This window comes from Marmota monax, unplaced genomic scaffold (assembly GCF_021218885.2).
Source record: "Marmota monax isolate L192 unplaced genomic scaffold, Marmota_monax_Labrador192_F-V1.1 WCK01_AAM20220418_F8-fsc00046, whole genome shotgun sequence".
Lineage (NCBI taxonomy): Eukaryota > Metazoa > Chordata > Mammalia > Rodentia > Sciuridae > Marmota > Marmota monax.
Genome location: NW_026692486.1, coordinates 6,899,355 through 6,920,878, shown reverse-complemented (window position 1 = coordinate 6,920,878; position 21,524 = coordinate 6,899,355). Strand labels below are relative to the sequence as shown.

The 21,524-nt window shown below is 32.8% G+C and overlaps 1 protein-coding gene across 38 annotated transcripts in view; it reads right to left on the bottom strand.

Moving 5' to 3' along the window:
• The window catches only part of Adgrl2 (adhesion G protein-coupled receptor L2), a 644,234-nt gene that overhangs the window by 22,102 nt on the left and 600,608 nt on the right, over positions 1-21,524 (bottom strand). For 28 of the 38 annotated variants that reach the window (XM_058578970.1, XM_058578973.1, XM_058578980.1 and 25 more), the window contains 10 exons: positions 21,131-21,234; positions 20,116-20,301; positions 19,264-19,302; positions 16,188-16,371; positions 6,260-6,385; positions 5,661-5,866; positions 4,407-4,580; positions 3,007-3,216; positions 1,797-2,017; positions 408-474 (listed from right to left, as the gene is read on the bottom strand). In XM_058578970.1, the coding sequence (XP_058434953.1) occupies positions 408-474; positions 1,797-2,017; positions 3,007-3,216; positions 4,407-4,580; positions 5,661-5,866; positions 6,260-6,385; positions 16,188-16,371; positions 19,264-19,302; positions 20,116-20,301; positions 21,131-21,234 (1,517 nt within the window). The remainder of the gene's footprint in view (positions 1-407; positions 475-1,796; positions 2,018-3,006; positions 3,217-4,406; positions 4,581-5,660; positions 5,867-6,259; positions 6,386-16,187; positions 16,372-19,263; positions 19,303-20,115; positions 20,302-21,130; positions 21,235-21,524) is intronic. The other 10 variants (XM_058578972.1, XM_058578974.1, XM_058578963.1 and 7 more) reach the window with 1 other exon arrangement.

Below are 21,524 nucleotides of genomic sequence, written 5' to 3'. Positions count from 1 at the left end.
TAAACTTTAATATGCCTTAAAACAATTTAGGGTATGGACATTCACTTAAACTACTAAATTACTATGTTGACATTAAGGTAACAATTAAGGTAATGTGAATTCACTTTTCTAAAACATTCATTAATTCATAACATGGCTTATAAGTAAGTATTTCTTTTAGATTTTTGACACAATTAATTAGAAATGGGAAACGGTATTTTTCAGTAGAGGTGATTTTCAGAAAGTTAATTAGCAAGTGTATAAACACGATAATGATGTAATATTTAAAATATAATAAATAATATTATCCTGTAACATAGAATGTCTATATAATTTTTGAATACATAAATCAACCATAAACTAAGTTATTTTTGAATAATATTTCTAAAGTAGCAGCTAAAACGAAAGGGAAAACAGAGTCTTCTTACCAGAATAATGAAGGTGACAGGTCCAATGAAACTCCAAATAAAATAGTTGTCAACACGAAGCCAGCAACTGTTTTGAAAACAAAACAATATGTACCAAGTAGCCTCACTGGATATTTAACACCACAAGAAAACTAAATTTTTAAAACTTAACACAAAACGATCTCTAAATTTGCTTTTGAAAATTCACTATGGACAAGACCAATTCTAATAATTCTGAGTTGGCGTGAATTTAACAAAGGACAGAAATTTACTTCAACCTGCCATTTTCCATTTCAAGTTATTTACCTGATAAAAGCATACAAAATTATGCTTATACAGGGAAAAAAATAAATCCCACCCACCCCTAAATCCTTAAGGACTCTTAATCTTATTAAGAAAGATCTGAAATCTCAAATTCCAAATGGCCTCATCATTTTAAAGTGCTATATGTAATCATCAAAATTTGCCTTTCAGATCTATCTGAAATAAAGTGTTTAGCCCTATGAAACAGACAAGGAAAAAAATGTTCAGATGTTATGTTTGTTATGAAACAGAACAGCATAAATATGCCTTCATTAGGAATGGACAAATACTGGGGAAAAAAATCAAAGCACAGAACTTGCAGAGAATTACAGTAAATGATGCATTAACTTATTAAGACATATTTTACTTAGTGGTTCATTTTTGATATAACCTTGAATCCCTGCTGAATTTCTTTTATTTGTTTTTCATCATCTTTATAGTCAAAAAGCTTTCTCTACTCCAAGAGTCTTCATATAACTAGTTTTATCAAAGGAAAAAAAAATAAACAGAATTGGAAGGCACATTCATGCCCCTAATAAAATAAAATCCTTAGAAACATGGCCATGTCTACCTTCTGTCACTTTCTGTAAATAACTATATTTTTATAAATGAAAGACAGAGACTTATTTTAATCCTTTTCTAACTGCCTCATAAAATATTATCAAAGTTAAACATATGGGATGGAATGTGCTGCTAGTGTCACAATTCAGAACAAGAGTGAGCTACAGGGTCGGCTGCACAAAGAGAGCTAATGAAGCATTAGCTTAAAACTGAGTAGTTAAACCTGTCAGAGGCGTTAAGTTCAGAAGAATTTTTACTTAATATCTTCTAAGGCCAAAAAGTTATTTACTCTTTCAATTTGTTTCAGGTCAATCTTTTGTGTTAAAAAGAAAGTCCATAATGTAGAATCTGCCTCACTAGAGTACAAATCCTCTGAACCTAGAAAATTACAAAAGACTTGATTGTAATTTGTGCACGGCATGCCCATTCTCTTACCAATAAAGCTTTCAGATGCTATTTTAGTCTGTCAGGGACCCTCACTGACAGCTAACAGGCTTTAAAAAATTATTCACTTGAAAAACACTCAGGTCGCTTGCAATTACTTACGCTTTTACTGTTCCATAGCTCTTATAGTCAATAGCGGCTGAAACTCCAACCACTGTGGCAGGAAACAAGTAACCAGCAACATAGTAATATTTCTTCCTTGAATATTCACTTTCGAAAACTTCAACTAACATTAAATAGAGCTGCACACCTTCTAGGCACATCCAAGCAAAAGCTGCCAAAAAGAAAAAGTGTAGAAGTCCTGCAAATATTGGGCATGCAATCTGTAAGGAAAGAACAAAGAGAGAGAGAGAGAGAGAGAGAGAGAGAGAGAGAGAGAGAGAGAGAGAGAGAGAGAAAACTTATGAATACAAATAGCTTGCTAAAACTATAAAATACTCACACACAAATCCTGTTTTTTATAAACACATCTTTACTTAAAACTACTGTTCTCTCAAAAAAAATTAGATATCACTTTTCATAACTGGAAACAAAAGTTAAAAAACATTGCCAAACACGAAGAATATAACATTTGCATAGAATAACAGCAAGTGTGCTAGATTTCATCGGGGTAAAACATTACTGTTTTGGGTCAAACTGAATATCAAATAGAAAACAAATCTTAAAGTCTTCTTAAATTATCCATTATAAAATCTAACTATTCTGCTTGTCTATGATTTGCTTTATAAGTCTTTAGAAAATAGAAAATATTTTCTAAAATACTTGCGAAAATATATTATTTCTATGTTTTATATAATAAAAATTTAAACTGCTTATTCTAGTGATAAATACCCTGGCCTTAATTAAGTAGGATTATTATCCTATCTTATATGCAACATTCTTTAAATTCAACCCAACACAGAAAAATATAGGATGATGTATTAACTAATTAAATTCTGTTTCTGACATTGAGACCTCAAGATAACAAATACATTGCTCTAAATATGAAGAGGTTCACTAGTCAGAATGACTATGTAAGCACAATAGGAATTAAAAACTAGTATATTTTCAGTTCGCTAGCATTCTTCTATTCAAATTACACATCTTAATAACCCAGAAAACACAATTGTACCTTAATAACAAAATAAATTAATTCATAATATTACTTCATGATTGAGCTGTTTTTTAATTAATTACAAATTATACTTCAATATCACCATGTCAGTTTTACCAAACTATAATGTCAACAATTAATAGCAACCTCATACACAAATTCATACCTATTTAAAGAATTTTCAAAGACCCAAGGTCAATAATCTTGACAGGTGCTTACCGTATATTTTGTCTTATCAATGCCAATTAGAAAAATAAACTCAGCAATGAAAAGGTTGATACAAAGGTTCTTGTGAATAGTATTACGGTCACTCTGTAGACCACGGAAAAAACAGAAGGTGAAGATGCAGATAGCCAGGCATACAAGGGAAACGACAATTCCCACCCAGGTGATGACTGTGAGAAGTAATTCATGAACTCCATCTTTATACTATAAAATAAAAAGACATGAAGAACACTAGTATTCCTACAGTACATTAATGAGAAGCAAAATAGCTTTTTTGAATATTGAACTCTGAAGAATAATATCCATGTGAGCTAAAACAGGGCTCATTACTAAAAAGAGATTATTATCTCATTGACTATAATAATGATGAAGAATGACTTATGAAAGAGGAAGATATTCCCTAGAAAATAACTCAAAAGCACAAATATTTTAAAATAATGATCGGAATAATTACCTGCAAAAACACAGAAAACATTTTCATGATAAAAATACAGAATGCTTAGTTATGATTAAAAATAATCAACATTGTAAAGATCTTCTAGGATAACACACATAAGCCAAGTTTTAATTTCATTTTCTCTTTGGGTTTCTACATGCTTTCATACTGAGAGCTGAGTAAACAATAAACCTGAGTTCTCACTAACATTCTCCTCATAAGAAGAAATACCAAGATGTATTCCCGATGTCATTCAGGCTTTTCAAAATATGAAACTTTACATAGTGTGTGGTCAAAGTCTTAAAAGGAGATTCCAACATTTGAAACGGGAAGGGCATACTAAATTTTAGTCTTTTGTTTGTTGTGTGACCCATTGGTATTCAGTTTTTAAACCCTTAGTTCCAACAATTACATGAAGTGACATTGGAGAGCATGATTTTAAGAAGAAACGATAACAGCCAGGCTCGGTGGCACACGCCTATAATCCCAGCAGCTCAGGAGACTGAGGCAGGATGATCACGAGTTCAAAGCCAGCCTTAGCAACAGCCAGGCACTAAGCAACTCAGTGATAGATATACAAAATACAAAACAGGACTGGGGTGTACAATCAGAGATATGAAATTGTGTTCTGTATGTGCAATCAGAATTATAATGCATTCTGTTGTCATATATAACAAATTAAATTAAAAATTAAAAAAATGATATTAAAAAAAATAGGACTGAGGATGTGGCTCAGTGGTAGAGTGGCCCTGAGTTCAATCCCTTGTACCAAAAAAAAAGAAACAATAACAGAGTGATACTACTTCTTAAAATATATGGATAGTGTAGAAACTATTAGAAATTCATGTGTACTTTGCTTTTAGTTACGATAATCACCTAAGAAACAGGACTACAATACAAGCTGTTTTGAATCTCTGAGGTTTTTTCCCTGATACTAATTAGAAGTGCAAATACTTACTGCAATTTTCCTGTGGGCCATGAGAATGGCAAAATTGGTTAGGTGGCTACATGCACACGTTGTACGAGTTTTATTAGTGTCAACCAGCTTGCAGCCCTGGGTAGACCAATATCCCATCATAGTTCTCTCTGAGTAGTTCCAGAAGGAGCAGTTTGCATTGAAATAATTGTCAGGCTGGGAAATAAAATGACAAGACAAAATTAGGATTTTACACTCTAAGATGGCAATGGCAATTGTTTAATATGTGTAAAAGGTAATTTAGATTAAACTTTGCATGTTTCGGACTATAAAGTTTTTCATCAGCAAAACTGTGGACTATGTTATACAAGGCAGACATCTAGCTTAAAAGGGGCTTTATAGTCCGAAACACTCTAAAGTGTACTCTAAATTACCAAAGACCCATTTTACACAATTATAATTTCCATCTTATGATTTTACATACTGATGGTACATTAGAATCATTTCCCCCCATTTCTGACAAAATTAGAGCCACGAATTTTTTTCTGAGAAAATTCTGTAAGGTACAAATGTCTAAAAATCCACTTTCAATTTGAGGCCCATTTTTGGTTAGTTCTAAGTGATACACTAGCAACCATTTGAATCACACAGAACATCAAGGCTCTTAAGAGTAAATCAACTGAAGCAGATATGACACGAGGACCATGACTGCACAATTTTATTTTTGTCAATTCTGTAAATCTACTTGGTTATCTGTAGGCACTCATTCCCTCTACTTGGAACATAGAGTAGGTATTTAAGTATCAACTTGAGGTACAGCAGAGGAATCACATCTCAGTCTTTTACTTTTGAAACACAATACTTAATAACAGCCCTGCCAAATATGATCAATAAAACCAATTTAAAAACAACAACAACAACAACCATTTGCCACTCTACAAAAGCAGAGTCCTAAGAGTTAACACACAGCTATCCTCCTGCTAAGGTAAGAGTTAATTTTCATTTGAAAACAAATTAGAGTCATTTACATTTTCCTGTTGATTACTGAATTAGCTTTCATTAAGAATACACTTAAGTTCTAATAATCACTGAACCAGGCTCATTTAATTTTATGCTCACAGACTTAAATAAACTTGTGTCTCTGACCTAGTCCAACATTTGAAATTCAAATGGAAAGGTCCTGTGTCCATCCCATAGTCTCCCTCTCCCTCTCAGCATCCCCAGCATGTCAGCTTTACTTCCCTTCCTCTCTAGTTTTATAACCTTCCACTGCTTCATTAGCATACATTAACTTACATCAATGTGTGGTAGGGTAAAAAGCACAGGATCAGTCAGGTACACGCGGCTGGACTCCTTATTGATTGAAACTGAAATGACGTGAGAATTCACTGCAATGGTGCTATTACGACCAATAAAGTCCGCACCCAGTTTTATGGTTGCGTTCTCTGTACTAAGGAACTGTCCCAGACTCCGGTAAATGATGAACACCAACTTTGCAAGCCCTAGGAAGGTAGAAACCATCATATGACTTTCAGGAAATATGCTTATGCATAAAATAAGACAATAAAATGAGAATACATTGAAAAAATCCTTACAGAATCTTTATTTAAGAGTACATGTATGGGGCATTATTTTAAACATACTTTAAAAATTTTTAAGACACTTTTGTTACAGTCAGGGTCAAATGATATTTTTTTTCTTTCTCTTTTTTAATTTGTTCTTTTTTAGGAATATATGACAGTAGAGTGCATTTTGACAAATTATACATACATAGAGTAAAACATTCTAATTAGGATCTCATTCTTGCAGTTGTATATTATGTAGAGATCAATATTTTAGAGTAGGTTTAACTGAACAACAAAAGAAACAAATTTAAAGAAAACAGTCTGTCTTACCATTCCTGCTGTTTTGTTTGACAGTATTTGCAGAGAGTTGGATTGAGCTGCCTGCTCCCTTGATGCCCAGAGGAAACTTAAAGTCCTGGACCTGGCCTTCTGTACTGAGAACTGCAACCTCCAGAACTGGATGAGGCCAAGGACAAAAGAGGGGAAAAATGGAGAATTCTTTAGTTTAAATTAAAAGAGGCAAATGGTAATTGCACAGAAGCTGCTTTCTTTCACAGTAATTGCAAAACTTGACTATTAGACTTTAAAATAAAAAATACTAAATTACTCCAAGAGATATTAAAACCTTCTGAAATATTTTGTATAATCATTTTGACATTTTCTTCATATTTTTATGGCTTTTGTCATGAGTCAATTCCAAACTTTTATCCTATGAGAGTAAACACTGCATAAATTTATAGTAAAAAAACTTTCAAAACTTTATTTAAATCATGAAATTAAACAAAATATTCTGAATTGATATTTTTGCATCTCTTTGTTAAATAACTTTTCAATAACCATATTTGGCAGTGGTAGAAGTATAAATTTGTTCATACATTTATTTATTTACATAAATGATACATTTTAAGATACAAAATTTCAGAGATCAAGACTTCAATAATATATTTTTCTTATTTTTGAAAGTAGTGAGGCCAGGAAAGAAAGTGTTTGTGAGAAAATGACTGTCATTATGTTAAAACTTCCCATTAATTCTCACTAATAACTGTTAATCTTACATACTTCAGGTTGGGCAAAATAGGATCTATAGTTTTTATCAATAAAGTTTTTCTTTGAACACAGTCATGCCTTGTCATTTACACACTGGCTATTTTAGTACTACAACGCCAAGTAAGAATTTGCAACGGGAGGTGGGGGGTGGGGGGACAAAGAAACAAACCAAAAAACACAAAAAAAACTTCAAACCCTCAAAAGAAGTAGCAAACTGAAAAACACATAAAGAAAACATTGAAGATTGAGAATATTTATCTGATCAACAATGAGGGTGTTAAGCTTTACTTCATTTCAAAAATATAATTAATAGTAACTACCATCAACATAAATATTGGCTGTTTAATGTTATATTAAACATCGTCATGCTTTATATTGATATTTATTTAACATTTTAAAATAATAATTCAAAACTACAGTCTATATCTTTTCCTCTGACTTTTCTTCTTTAATAACTATATCATTGGATAAATACTCTTGCCTAGATGCAAATACATACATACACACAAATCTGATGAACTCACTCATTCCCTTTCTTTTTATAAGAATGAGCTCATGTATTTCTATTGAACTACTAAAACTTTTGGATGCTAATTTTTTTGTTGTTGTTAATCTTCCACAAATGTTTCGTAAACATACAGGTTTAGCTGTAAATCTGGAAACACTGATACTCAAAAGATTTTTATAAGCAATTAAACCACGTGTCAAATCACTACAATACAACTTCATAATGAGAATCATGTAATGCCTAGAATTCTATCAGCTGCAGAAACTGGTTGAGGTACTTATTTTACTGACTCATGTTTGGAAATTAATTAAACATGTGGTAGGTAGATGATCTCCTTTCCTCTTATCAGATTCCACGTGTGTGGGCTGAGAATATAAAGAGAATAAGAATGACAAAAACATATGTCTAGACAGGCCTGGCGGTGCAAGCCTATAATCCCAGCTACTGGGGAAATTGAGTAGCTGAGTAAAGAGGAGCTCTTTGCAACCAGCCTGGGCAACTTAGTGGGCAACTGTCTCCAAAAAAAAAAAAAAAAAAAAAAAAAAAATTGGAATGTACCTCAATGGTAGAGCACCCCTGGGCTCACTTTCCTCTCTAGCAAAAAAAAAAAAAAAAAAAATCAATCAATTAAATATATACTACCTCCTTTTTACACTGAAAGGGGTTATAATTCTTAGTCATCCTCAAAACAAGACAAATGACAGACTAGAAGAAGAAATTCTTTGAGTTTTCATAAAACATTCAACCATTCTACATATACACATGTACAGATTTAGCATGTAAGCCCTGCACTTGGACTGAGGCAGGAGTATCACCTGAGCCTATGAACTTGAAACCAGCTTGGGTAACATGGAGAGACACTGTCTCAAAACAGAGAAAAAGAAAAGAGGAAAGAAGGACCAGTGCACAGGGATACGTGTACAAAGAGTTAATTCTGTTGAACAAATTACTAAAGTTCAAAAATTATGTCCAGAGTAAAGAAGAAAATGATTGAATTTTCAAAAATAACAGGATCATTAGTACAGAACTTAAGTAGGTATATTTAAGCCATAAGAGTATGCAATAATCAACTTTACAACAATTTGTATCAATCAATAATTGCCGTTTTGTGGGAAAATGAAATTTTCACAGAAAAATAAAATGAGGACACTTTAAAATACTTTATAGCAATTAGATAAAATCAGCTAAGTATACACTGGGGTTTAAACAAGATTTTCTGTTTCAGAAAACAGAAAAAGAATGTGTTCCAATTCATTTCAAAAGACTTTTATAATAAATAAATAAAACAATACAAGAAATGAAACAATAGGATAATGACACTGTTAAAATCTTTTATAAAATAGACATACTCTTGATAACATCTCAAACAAATTGTTTAACTCAACACACAGAAATTAATACATTAAAAAATGTACAATTATATCACCTAGTTAGAAATTAAAGAAAAATTATAAGTAGAAAGAATTCAGTAAATTTTAACACTCGTTTAATACAAAAAGTCTTCACAAAATAATAGGACTAAAAGGAAAACATGTTGACCAAGGTTTTGTTGTCAGATAAAGGTTATTGATTCAAAACCTACAGCGAATGCACATTCCTTTTAAAGTCAGAATGATCCCTATCAACAGGATTTATTTAGCATTATACTAGAGAACTTTATCTAAAATGGTAATTCATCAAACACAAAAGACATAAAGACTACAAAAAAATGGTTATTTTTTATAGTAAACATAGTTAACTATGTAGTAATCATGACAGAGTACACCAACTATCAAAATAAGAAGAATTTAGCAAGGCTGCAATCAGCAAAATCAGTTGTGTTCCACATATCAAGTGTCAAACAATTAGAATATGTAATTCAAAAAAGATCCATTATTTGTAACAAAAACAACAAGTATAAGTTTTGGGGAAAAAACTAATTTTTTAAAAAGGCACAAGATATTAATGAGAAAAATACTTAACTTTATGAAAAGACTAAAACAAAATTATGTTATTGTCTTAATTGAGCAAACTCAGCAGATCAATCTGTTATTTCTTTAGAAAACAATCTACAAAGTAAATCTACTTCTAATAAAAATTCCTCTAAGATTCTGTGTGGGAGGGGATTGGTGTATGTGTGTAACATCACAAACTGACTTTAATATTCATATGGAAGACACAAACCAAAAAGCAGCCAAGGCTTTTCCTCAAGGAGCAAGGTTGAAATACTCAAGAAATACTAGCAATATTGAAAACAAAACAATACAAAGCAAAAGCAGCAAATGATAGACTCGTCAAACAAGTTGACATGTATAGAAACTTGGCATATGACAGAGATATCATTAGAAATCTGTGGGGGAAAGAATGAATAGGCACTAACACAAGTGTAGAAAGCACTGGTTATTCATTTACAAAACCAAATCAGTGACCTACTTTGTATCAAAATAAAAAGTGTATTAAAGACAAATGTAAAAAGGCAAAACAGATGCCCAAGGGAAAATTTCTTAAATAAGATACCAAAATACCAACCATAAAAAACAGATTAATAAATATGACTTCAGTATTATGCAGTAAGACACCTTATGAAAAGTTAAAAGAAAGCAGACAGAAGTGTTTTTAGACTATATAATCCTCAAAGAATTAGTGTCCAGAATGCATAGAAGTACAAAGAAATAGAAAAATAAAAGGTCGTAGACGATGAATTCACAGGAGAGACACCAAAACAGGCAAATAAACACATTAAGAAAGAATCAAAAGCATTAAGTAATCAGGGGAACTGCAAATTAATAAACTAATGGGATCAATTCAAACTCATTAGATTAACCAAATTTATGTCAACGATGAAATGTTAGGAAATATTGTAATTCCTTATTGCTACTACCTACTAGTGAGAATGTAAATTCGTTAAAAAAAAAAAGGTTAGAGAACAATTTGGCATTATTTAGTAAAGCAAAAATGGGCATGCTTTATCACTCAAAAATTCTATCTCAGAATGTGTGTACGTATGTCTCCAAAGGCACACAAATTAACAAGATATTTAAAATTTTCACTGCAATTTTCCTTGTTTCAGTGCAGAAATAGAAGCCACTAAAATATCTATCAATAGAATAATTTTGATGTATTCTTACACCAAATAAAAAATAGATATATACATATATTTACATAGCATATATACATTAAAAAGTGGTAAGAAAAAATTATATAATCATATTTATAGTGTGAAATCAATGAAAAACTTGGGGGAAGTTACTATACATACACATCTATAGTGCAAATTTAAAAAAAAAAAATACTGGTAGGCTGAAACAGGAGGACTTCTTGAGGCCAGGAGTTAGGAGGCCAGCCTGGGCAACACAGTGAAACCATACATACATACATAAGAAGCTTAACAGTGCTAGAAAATAAAGTAAGGATGATAATTAACCCCCTTTTTATCTGATCAGAAATGAGGAAACCAGGGAACTTCTACATTATCTATGATTATAGTTTTTCCAAAAAAAAATGTGAAATGAATATGGTAAAATACCATGATGTGGCTCAGGTGGTGCACAGATGTACCATAGTATCTATACTATCTGTACTACTGAAATAATACATGCCTTATTCAACAGATTTCTGGAAGTGAATACACTTGGTTCATAGGAGAGTCATTCAGAGTCTCACAGCTAACACTGCAGACAGAATTTTAATATATCTCTCTGTCATGTTTTTTTCCAATTCATCAGAGAGTACTGGGTTCAATGAGATGAAAATGGAACAGTACCCACGAGCTGACCTCTGTCAGGAGACCTGCAGGGTCTTAGTAGGAGCTGCTCTGTTGACCTGGGCCCCAAGGTGAAAGCATCATGGAGTTGGATAGAAGACAACAGGAAGCAGGGCCAGAGCCCATCCTCAACAAGCTGCACAGCATGAAGAGTAAGTCTGTTGTTGTGAGCTCTGTGACTGTGGGATTTCCAATCACCCTAGCTACTAAGACCATTCTGAAAATAAGTGAAAGGAAATTTTACAATGGACAGATCAGGCTGCTAACACCTTAACTATCTAATTGATCTTATAGTCACAAGGAGAAATAAGTATTAAGTGCCTCATGATATGATGCCCTAGAAAGTTCCAGAGGAAAAAACACTTAAACCTTGCCTAATTAAGACTCTATGCTAATCTTCTTCTCCTGCTCTTCGTCCCTACTCTGATCTTAGTTACTCTCCTTATATCAAAGAAGACATTTGGCATTTGTTTTTTAGGGATTGGCTAGCTTCACTTAGCATAATCTGCTTTAATGCCATCCATTTCCCTGTAAATTCTATGATTTTGTCATTTTTTTAATGCAGAGTAATACTCCATTGTGTATAAATGCCACATTTTTTTTATCCATTCGTCTATTGAAGAAGATTAACATTTAACAGGGATGAGAGGTGGGAGGGAAAGGGAGAGAGAAGGGAAATTGCATGGTAATGGAAGGAGACCCTCAGGGTTATACAGTGGAGGGGGTAGAGAGAGAGGAGGGGAGGGGAGGGGAGAGGTGGGGAGGGGAGGGGAGAGGTGGGGAGGGGGGAGGGTGGAGGATGGGAAAGGCAGCGGAGCACAACAGACACTAGTATGGCAATATGTAAATCAATGGATGTGTAACTGATGTGATTCTGCAATCTGTGTATGGGGTGAAGGTGGGAGTTCATAACCCACTTGAATCAAAGTGTGGAATATGATATGTCAAGAAATTTGTAATGTTTTGAACAACCCACAATAAAAAATTAAAAAAAAAAAAAAGACTCTAGATCTAGGGCTGGGTTTGTAGCTCAGTGCTGGAGCACTTGCCTAACATGTGTGAGACACTGAATTCGATTCTCAGAACCACATATAAATAAATAAAATAAAGGTCCACCAACAACTAAAAAAATATTTTAAAAAGACTCTAGATCTAGATCTGCAGGGCAGGGCAGATATAGATGCACAACTATAGTTCCAGCTACTCACGAATCTAAAGCTGGAGGATCATAAGCTTGACTCTAGTCTGCGAAATTTAGAAATCCTGTTTCAAATTTTTTTTTTAAAAAAATGTATGTATGTATGCATGTATGTATGTGTGTGTGTGTATATATATATATATATATATATATATATATATATATATATATATATATATATATATGAAAAGGACTGGGAAGGCAGTATAACTCAGTAGTAGAGCACCCCTGCTTCAATTCCTACTCACATACACACAGGACTCTACTTCTGATTATGGGTATACCAAGCATAGTTACATGGTATTCTGGGAATGAAATAAGCCAAATCTAGAATGTGGGAAATTCTACAGGACAACTCACCCACCTGATTTCTTTTACAAAAATGAAAAGGTGTTAAAAAAATAAAAAGAAAAGAAAAAATCCAGTGTTTTGGTTAAAAGAGACTCAATCTCTATATATTACATGAACTTATTTGAAATCTAATTCAAACAAAGCAGGGATCAACACATTTACAAAAGTCAAGTAAACATAAACATATTTTGTTATTATTTGAACCTATTTTTGCTCATTTTTTTTCAATGTGATAACCGTACTGTGGCTTTTGAAATGATATGGAATACAAAATAAGTTTTTCACAATGATAGGATGCTAACACTTGCTGTAAAACAATACAATAGTGAGAAGCATAAATGAAACAGTATTAGCTACATGTTGTTGAAAGCAGGTAATAAAAATTTTTGATCAAAATTAGAAACTTTTGCTCTTCACAAGATAATAAAAAATTAAAAAGAAAAGTCATATTCAGAGGAAAATATTCAGAATACATGTTATCTGGCAAAACATTTATACTAAAAACATATAGAATCCTTATAATTCACTAAGACAAACCCAACTAAAAATGAGCAAAATAACTGAATAGTCACATCATTACATCAATTAAATTTGAAACATACATATATACATATACATACATATATATATATATATATATATATATTTAATTGCCAATAAACACAGAAAAAGAAGTTATTAATGAAAAATTACTTTACATCGTAAAAATGTAAAGTAAACCCACAATGAGATATTACTACAAGCGACTATAATGGCTAAGATAAAAGGCTGCTAAAATTGGTGGTGACTAAGAACAAGTGGAACTTTCATATGTTGCTGATGGAGATTATTGGGGGAAACAGCAGCAAATTACTGGAAATAAATCAAACACTTAAAAAGTTGAATGAACATGCAAGGGGTGTTGTGTCTTTGTAATAGAATAACACCCAGGAATACAAGAGACTGAACTACTGACACTCCCTCTACATGAAAAAATGTTAAGGCTATTATTCTGCATAAAAGATGCAAGATCCAAGAGTTCACACTATACAACTCCATACAACTGAACATCTTAGAAAAAACTAAACCATGGTGACAGAAAGCAGATGACAGACAGCCCATCCTGGGCTGACAGAGGAGCTGATTTTGGGAGTAATAAAAATGTTAACCATGTTGATGATTATATAGGTTTATACTTTTTTGAAAAAACTCATCAAACTGTAGAGATTTTAATATTCTTATTATATTTCAAAGTGAGACTATAAAATGCCACCATCAGATACAATTATGCCACTTTTATGAGGTCATGTATTATAAGGGTAAACCACGCTATGGAGTTAAACTAAGGATTTAAAGAGAAATTAGTAGAGGGGAAATCAAATTGTTTAATAATTTAAAGTATTATAGCCAAGCCCTAAATTTAAATAAGGGCTTCAAGAGAGTGAGGGCATAAGGGAATTAATAGCCTATTTGGGTTTTTATATCAAAAACAACAATGCAAGTTCTAGGAAATAATATGATGTTTTCTTCATACTAAATACTGAATTTAGTTTACAAAATTATCTATGACTTAGAAATCAGAAAGAACTTTGCTAGAATATGTAAAATCACTTTCATATTAATAATTTTTGAGTAGTTAGCATAAGAACAGTAAATTCTAAGCATTATTTGAGGGATGTCAGTAAAATGTATACTACATTCTAGAACAATCTCTACACATAATGTTTCATAAAATGAAAAATTAACAAGAAGAATAATCCTTTAGAACTCTGAAAAACTTAAGTATTAAGAAAATTATATTTCATTTTTTGGAGTATATCTCAAACTGAGACATATAACAATGTGTCACACATCTGAAAGACTAACTAGAACTTCAACCTTCCCCTCAAATTTTAATGCACACTGGTCAAAAGCAGAAAAGGAAAATTTTAGTTCAGTTTCATTCTTTTTTCTATTTCTAGCTTTTTTTTTTTAATAACCTTCAAAAGATTTAGAAAACAAATTGAGGTCATAATATGCATGTCCAGTAATATTTTCCATGACTTATCTCTAAGATAATCAAGTCTACATCCTGCTGTCCTTACAAGTCACTGGAAACCTTTGAAAAGTATTCTTCAATCTTTATCTTAGGAATTTTATTAGGTCAGTAATTTAAACTAGCTTAAAAATAATGAAAGTTTTTGACAAAGAAGGGGAGTTTTATTTTCTACTAAGCCTATACTAAAATATCCCTTTCCTCATAACTAGGTATTCCAGATCATAATGGACCAAATTATCTTGACTTCATTTACTTTGAAGGTTTTTTTAAATTTTTATTGTTTTTTTATTATCTACATATGACATTACAATGATCTTGGCAATTCATACATTTGTATCATTGGGGTATCATTTCTCATTTTTCTAATTGTACACATTGCAGAATCACACTGGTCATAGAGTCACCTATATGTTTTTAAGTGATTTATCATTCCCACCCTCATGAACAAGTGATTTTAATTTCATTTCTTTTGAAAATTTCACTTATTTAAAATAAAGTTCTAAATTCAAATCAAACTGTCAAAATTTGTCTACTTTTTCTATTATATTTCTCCTCTATATTTTTTAATAGAAATTTCTACGAGATAAATAAGCACAGATGGGCAATAAGACATGGTAGCCCGGAGAGGAAGACTTAATGAAGTCTGCTAATGAAGTTAGCACTTCTTGGGGGAGAAAGAGTAGTGTGTGTCCCTTCTGGGTTTTTTGTTTGTTTTAATATTTATGCTTGAGAAACTTTTTACCTCCCTAAGGGATATACTCATCAAATTATCAATAATTCTAAATGGTTAAAACTAAATTAAGAAAATGTTATTTGTGTCAAGAATTCTGATCTCTCATTGGCAGTATTTAAGTTCTAAATTATGCTTTAAAACTATCTGTAGCTCTTTGAAACCTATAAAACAAGGACATTCTGCATTATGGGAGATGTAGTTCATTGACCATTTTTACCTGAAAGCAGTTGTTTTTAATATATTTTGCTTAGGTTATGTGAGCTAAAATATTTGACTGGGAGAACACATTCCATAAAGTAATTTAAATTCATTTGAAACATATTATATAAAATGGGGGGAAAAATCACCAGTTTCATAGCAAGCACTTTCCTTACTTAAGCAATCCATATTCAGGCATTTAAGTGCTATTACACTTTTTCCTTTAATGATTTTTCAAGGGAAAAACATAAACATAACCATAAAACCAACTTTTAAAAAACATAGGGTAGATTTTGGCTTTTGCATTAATTTTATTATAGTATGATCAATAATTTCTTTTGCTAATAGACAAATAACAAAAGAGAAGTTTGACACTGGGAAATAAAAGGCTCAGAATGAAAATATCATTCTCTTAAATGTATATGTTCCAAATAGAACTGAAACCTGGCAATAAATCCACTTACCAATGTTTTCTGTGGGCATTGAGACCCTTGTTGGTTCCAAGAGATTGTCAGCTAGGACAAAAGCACCTTCTTCCAATGTGTCCAGTAACATTGTTGCAGTATGTGCTTGTTCAGAGGAGTTCATGTGTTTCCAGGATTCCAAAGCTTCAGGTCTCAGAAGGTTGTCCACTGTGTCAACAATTGCCTGCATCCATTAGAAAACTATCATTAGTTTTGACTGCTTCTGGAACCAAGGCGATTTCCAATCACGGACTAGTGACAATTGTAATATTTATCTGTTGTGACGATATACTCTTATTTCAAGATGGAAGTACACTTGAACAATCTCTATCTGATCAAGCTGAAACACACCTGGCCATTTCAAAATAGGACTAACTGAAGATTAGCAGATTTCTACCTGATTATAAAGAGTGTGTAGAATAGTCATGTATCTCTGTTTATACAATCTTACCTCAATTGTTGAAGAGAAACATTAACAAAGAGCAGCAACTGCTAACCTGAGACATGACTCTTGCATATGTGTTCACATTGAACAAAGTAACTCTATAATCTGAGACTAAAATGTTCTAAATGGAAAACATGGATTACTACTCTCTGGAGTAGACTAATAGTTATGCTTTAAACTTCAGCCATACAGTTTTGTTAAACATGAACTAAAATATTGGCTAAAATTTTGCTTTATCAGATTTTGTCTACTTTATATCATTTAAGAAAAAAAAAGCAAGGTGGTTTTAAATATTATAAGATATCTGAAAATATTTTCACTCTTCCAATTCCCTATCCAGCTAAAAAATACTTTAAAAGTATACCTTAATTCATAGACAATGGTCTGCTTTTAAAGGAATCAGGAAAGCAAGCAAAATATTTAAAGCCTTTACTGATAATTTAAGGAAAACAGAAAAGCAAAAATAAAGCCATCATAAACATCCAAGGTATTAATATTCATATGTAGGTTTAAGTTATTACCATGCAAAATAACAATAGAAATATAAACCAGACAGCTAATCAATTGAAGGTAGACTCTTATACTGACACTTGCTGTTACCTGTGCCCTAAATATGCCTTAGATAGCTGAAATGACTAAATTTATTTACTCTTCCATTTAACTACTCATAATGTGTTGTTAAGCCCCCAAATGCAAGATTTTGATCTATTGGTATAATCACAGAAGAAAAAGAACCTACATTATATAAAGAACAATGATGAAAAATGCTAGTTTGAGGTACTACATTGAAATGAGGAGGGGGAAAAGTTGTTTGAGGCTACTGTCAGAATAAGATTAATTAGCTTAATCCATCTTAATACCCTCGTTCTGTCTGCCTTGTGAGCCACCACGACCTTCCTGGCAGGTGGAATATACTTCCAAGTGGCGTTAAAGACTTTTTTCTTTCTCTAATGGGAGATAGAATAGTCAAAATGCTCACACTGATACTGCAGCAGCCATTAACTAGAGTGGAACAGAAATTGGTCTGCTGAGGCCAGATTCATTAGTCACCAAGAAATACAGACTGGATCCTCTAATCTAAGTTACAAATGAATCTTCTGTCACAAAGTAGGAGCCCGCTTCATTTGCATAGTGTAAGTCAGCTTCTGATTTGTAATTTAAGGAGTTTTATTAGTCTTATCTGAACAGAGAAGCTCATTTGAGACACATTGGAAATCACACTGGTCAGAAATTAAGGTCATACTGAAATTTACTAAGTATACATGGAACTCCCTGATGGCATGCTTTATTAATTTGAAACACTCCTTATTTATTACAGTTGTACTTTTCTAGAGGGATCAAAATGATCATTAGCCTAATCATATTCCAGAAATAGTCTTTTCCTGCTACAGAAGGGGTAGGGGAGATATTCTTCTTCCACTGAGATAAATGTCCTGGCAACATGCCCATTATTACATTTCAAACATTAACTAATAACTTAAAGTTGAACCGAACACCTGAGTTTGAAAAATCATACAGAATTCAGCAGTTATTTCTTTGCCCCCAGCAGACAGGCTAAAATGGGACTCTTAGAACTTCACTAGGCAAAAACAGGCTCTCCCACCCACCTGTTCTTGTAAAGTTTCAGATCCAACAATGTCTTTTACTAACTAGTGAGATGCATTCTTTTCTTCTAGATCTTGCAAACTAAAATTAGTGGAGTTATGACTTTTAAATGACCTCTTTGCTATGAAACTACAAAAATTATTTTTTTTTCCATCATGATATATGGATTGGCTCTTCAAGGTCTGATTTGCCATGGTAATGGTCCCCATAAGAATGAGGTCAGAAAATAACCCTGAAAAGAAACTTCTAAAACTCCCCTGAAAAGGAACTTCTAGAATCCACAGATCAAACCAAACACAATTTGGCATCACATAGATCTATCACACAGAACTAGGAAGGCATAATTCCACTGTAAGCCTCAGTCTGCTTCCTTTTACTTGGGTACTTAAATATACCAAGAAGGAAAACCACCTGGAATACAGAAGTATTCTGAGCCAAGCAATGGCTCTAGCCTGATAAAAGCCAATACATAACATATACTGATGTCACTGTCACATTATTTATGTTTCATTGTTAGTAACCAATCTCCATTTTCAACATAATTCTAGAAATGACCCCTAAAAATTTTGAGACAAAGCTTATTTTAAGAGTACACCACAAAGATAAGAAAGCAGTGACTTTTTCATGCACATACATTATGACTACACAGTCTTTGATATGATAAACTGCCAAGAATATATCATAGCTGTTTCACTCAAGTTGTTTTTTTTTTTAGTCCACAGAAATGAAAACAAAAGAAAAACAAAACAAAACAAAAGACTGTATGATTACTTTCCAATTCAGAGGATGTTTCATTAAAATTCTTGTACTTTTGAATGAATGGAAAAACAGCAAAAATCATTAAAATAAATTATTTGCTTATTCTGAGAATAATATACCTGTGAAAAGCCAACATTTGTACAGCTGATATGGGGCACATTATATAATTATCAAAGACTGAAATACATTGGATCATGCAGCAAGATGATAAAGCGTGGCAGGTAGCTGAAGAAGGGAGAAAGCAGGGTGACAGCACAGGAGAGATACCTTAAGGTAAGCCCTGCATGTCTTCTCTCGTTTTTGGAGCTTTTAGGTAAAAGAAAAGAAAATCAGAGGTTAGACTTTATCTGTTGAAATGAGGAAAGAAGAATCCTCAAAACTTAAGCTGGTGTTCCAGAGTTCATGTTACGGTAGTCCTCTGGATGGCCCACACTAGTTGTCAAAAGTGCTTGTTTATAATTTTTAGCTGCATTTTGTTAAGTATACTAATGCAAAGCATGTTGACAATTAAAAAAAAAGAGAGAGAGAGAGAGAAAGACAGCGAGAAAATATATAATGCGGTCAAAAAAAGGTTCATTATTTTTTAACCTTATAGAACCACGATAGCCACAGATTCGGGGTTGAAATGAACCTAAAGTAACTATGAAATTTTTGTTATAGCAATGATATAAAATTATCCTGCAGAGGGAAACCTATCCTTCACCCAAAAGCTGCCACTGAAAGGAGTATTTCAGTGACTAATGTTCCTGAGTCACAATTTTGCTGCAACCATAAGAGTTGCATGTATTAGCATACAAAGTATATCAACTGTATAACATACAATTTCTCCAAGTGCAAATAATGCATTCTTAAGGGAAAAAAAAATGTATTTACCACAATCAGAGGGGTGCAGTTTGCCACCAACTAAAATCTCTTAGGTAATTCATATTATTCACACTTTTTTGGAGGGTGGTTGATGCTCTTTTCTCAACTATAATTCTTCCATGGGAAATAAACCAAAATTAGAAGTTTTGTTCCTAAGTGTATGTCAAGGGAGCAAGAAGTCTAGCAGTAAACTGGAGCATAGAGAGCTGCCATACAAAATGTCTTAGTTTAAAATAGCAGAAGAGTTTTTCCTACCTTGTTATAACTCCGTCCAGCTGAATCCTTTTCACTAGGTTTCAGTTCTTGCAGCTGTGCATCAAGGATGTCCACCAACTGCTCCATCAATCTCACTGAAGAACTCACATCCCCTGCAAACACTGGCCCTTTGGTATGTTTAGCCAGTTCATTGGCAAGACTAGCAGCATTTTCTCCACTTCTGATCTGAAATGACAATTTATATAATCTCAGTAATATTTCCTGTTCTGTTGTGGCTTCTAGTTCTCCTTGAGTACCTCTGTTGTGGTTTAAAAAAAAAATTAAAAAGTCTATATCTGCAAATAATTGAAACCAATAACTTTCTCTTCATCTCAGAAGATTAAAGCCTTTTAGATCCTCAACACACAAAAGAAATTATTAACCAGACACTTAAAAGAAACAAAAGTAGAAAAATTTCAACCAGCTCTCATTGCACTGTAACCATTTTAACTTGTTATTTAAAAATCTTATTCATTCCAATGATCTGGAATTTAAAGAGGAAGGTAATCAGTGTGATACTGAGGGTCATTATCTAGTGTTTGTAATTCAGAAAGATGGGTGGAGAAGGAGAAAATGAAAGGGCACTGCCTTACACTGTAGCATTTCAGGTTACTGGTCTCAATACCTTTGAAAGCCATTTTTACTTCCTGTATCATAATAATATGTAATAGAAACATCTGTTTGCATTCTGTGAATTCAGCTGCAAACCTAATAATATTGATTTATTAGGCGAATGCATTATTTGTCTTGTGAACATCAAAAGAAAGAGAACAAACTAAATATGAATGGAATTAAACAAGGGCATACTCGTTAAAAGGCTTAACACAAGAAGCATAATACCCCCCCAATATATGTAACTTTCAGTAGTTTACAGACATAGTGATACATAAATTTTTGATTTTATACTGAACAAAGAGCAATGAAGCTGGTTTTAACATACAAAACTAAATTATTTATGTTAGAAGTCAAAGCCCTAAATCACCAATGTGTATCATATTAAAACGTTCCAACCCACCTTCTGAGCCAGCTGATTTACCCAGTGTGAGGTACAGTTGCTAAGATCGGGGCCCTTAGGGTTCCATGTTCCAGTGGAAACCATGCAGAGATATGAAGCAGTTCCTACAACAGATGTAGAAAACAACAGGGAAATTGAAACCATTTTTCTGCATGCATTCGGGAAATCGGCTATGATGATCCTAGTCTGTGTGTTAAATTTTGAATAAACACTAATGGGGGAAGTTGACAATAACTGACAAAAAGCAGAGTATAATGCCAATTATAAGCAGTAAATATAAACTTAGCAATAGAAATATCAGACATTTACAGCAAGCAAACAAAAAGCCCTTTGTTTTCTTGGGACTTGTCCAAAGTGATGCTTATGAGAATGGCAGCTGCACAGGGCTTCACTA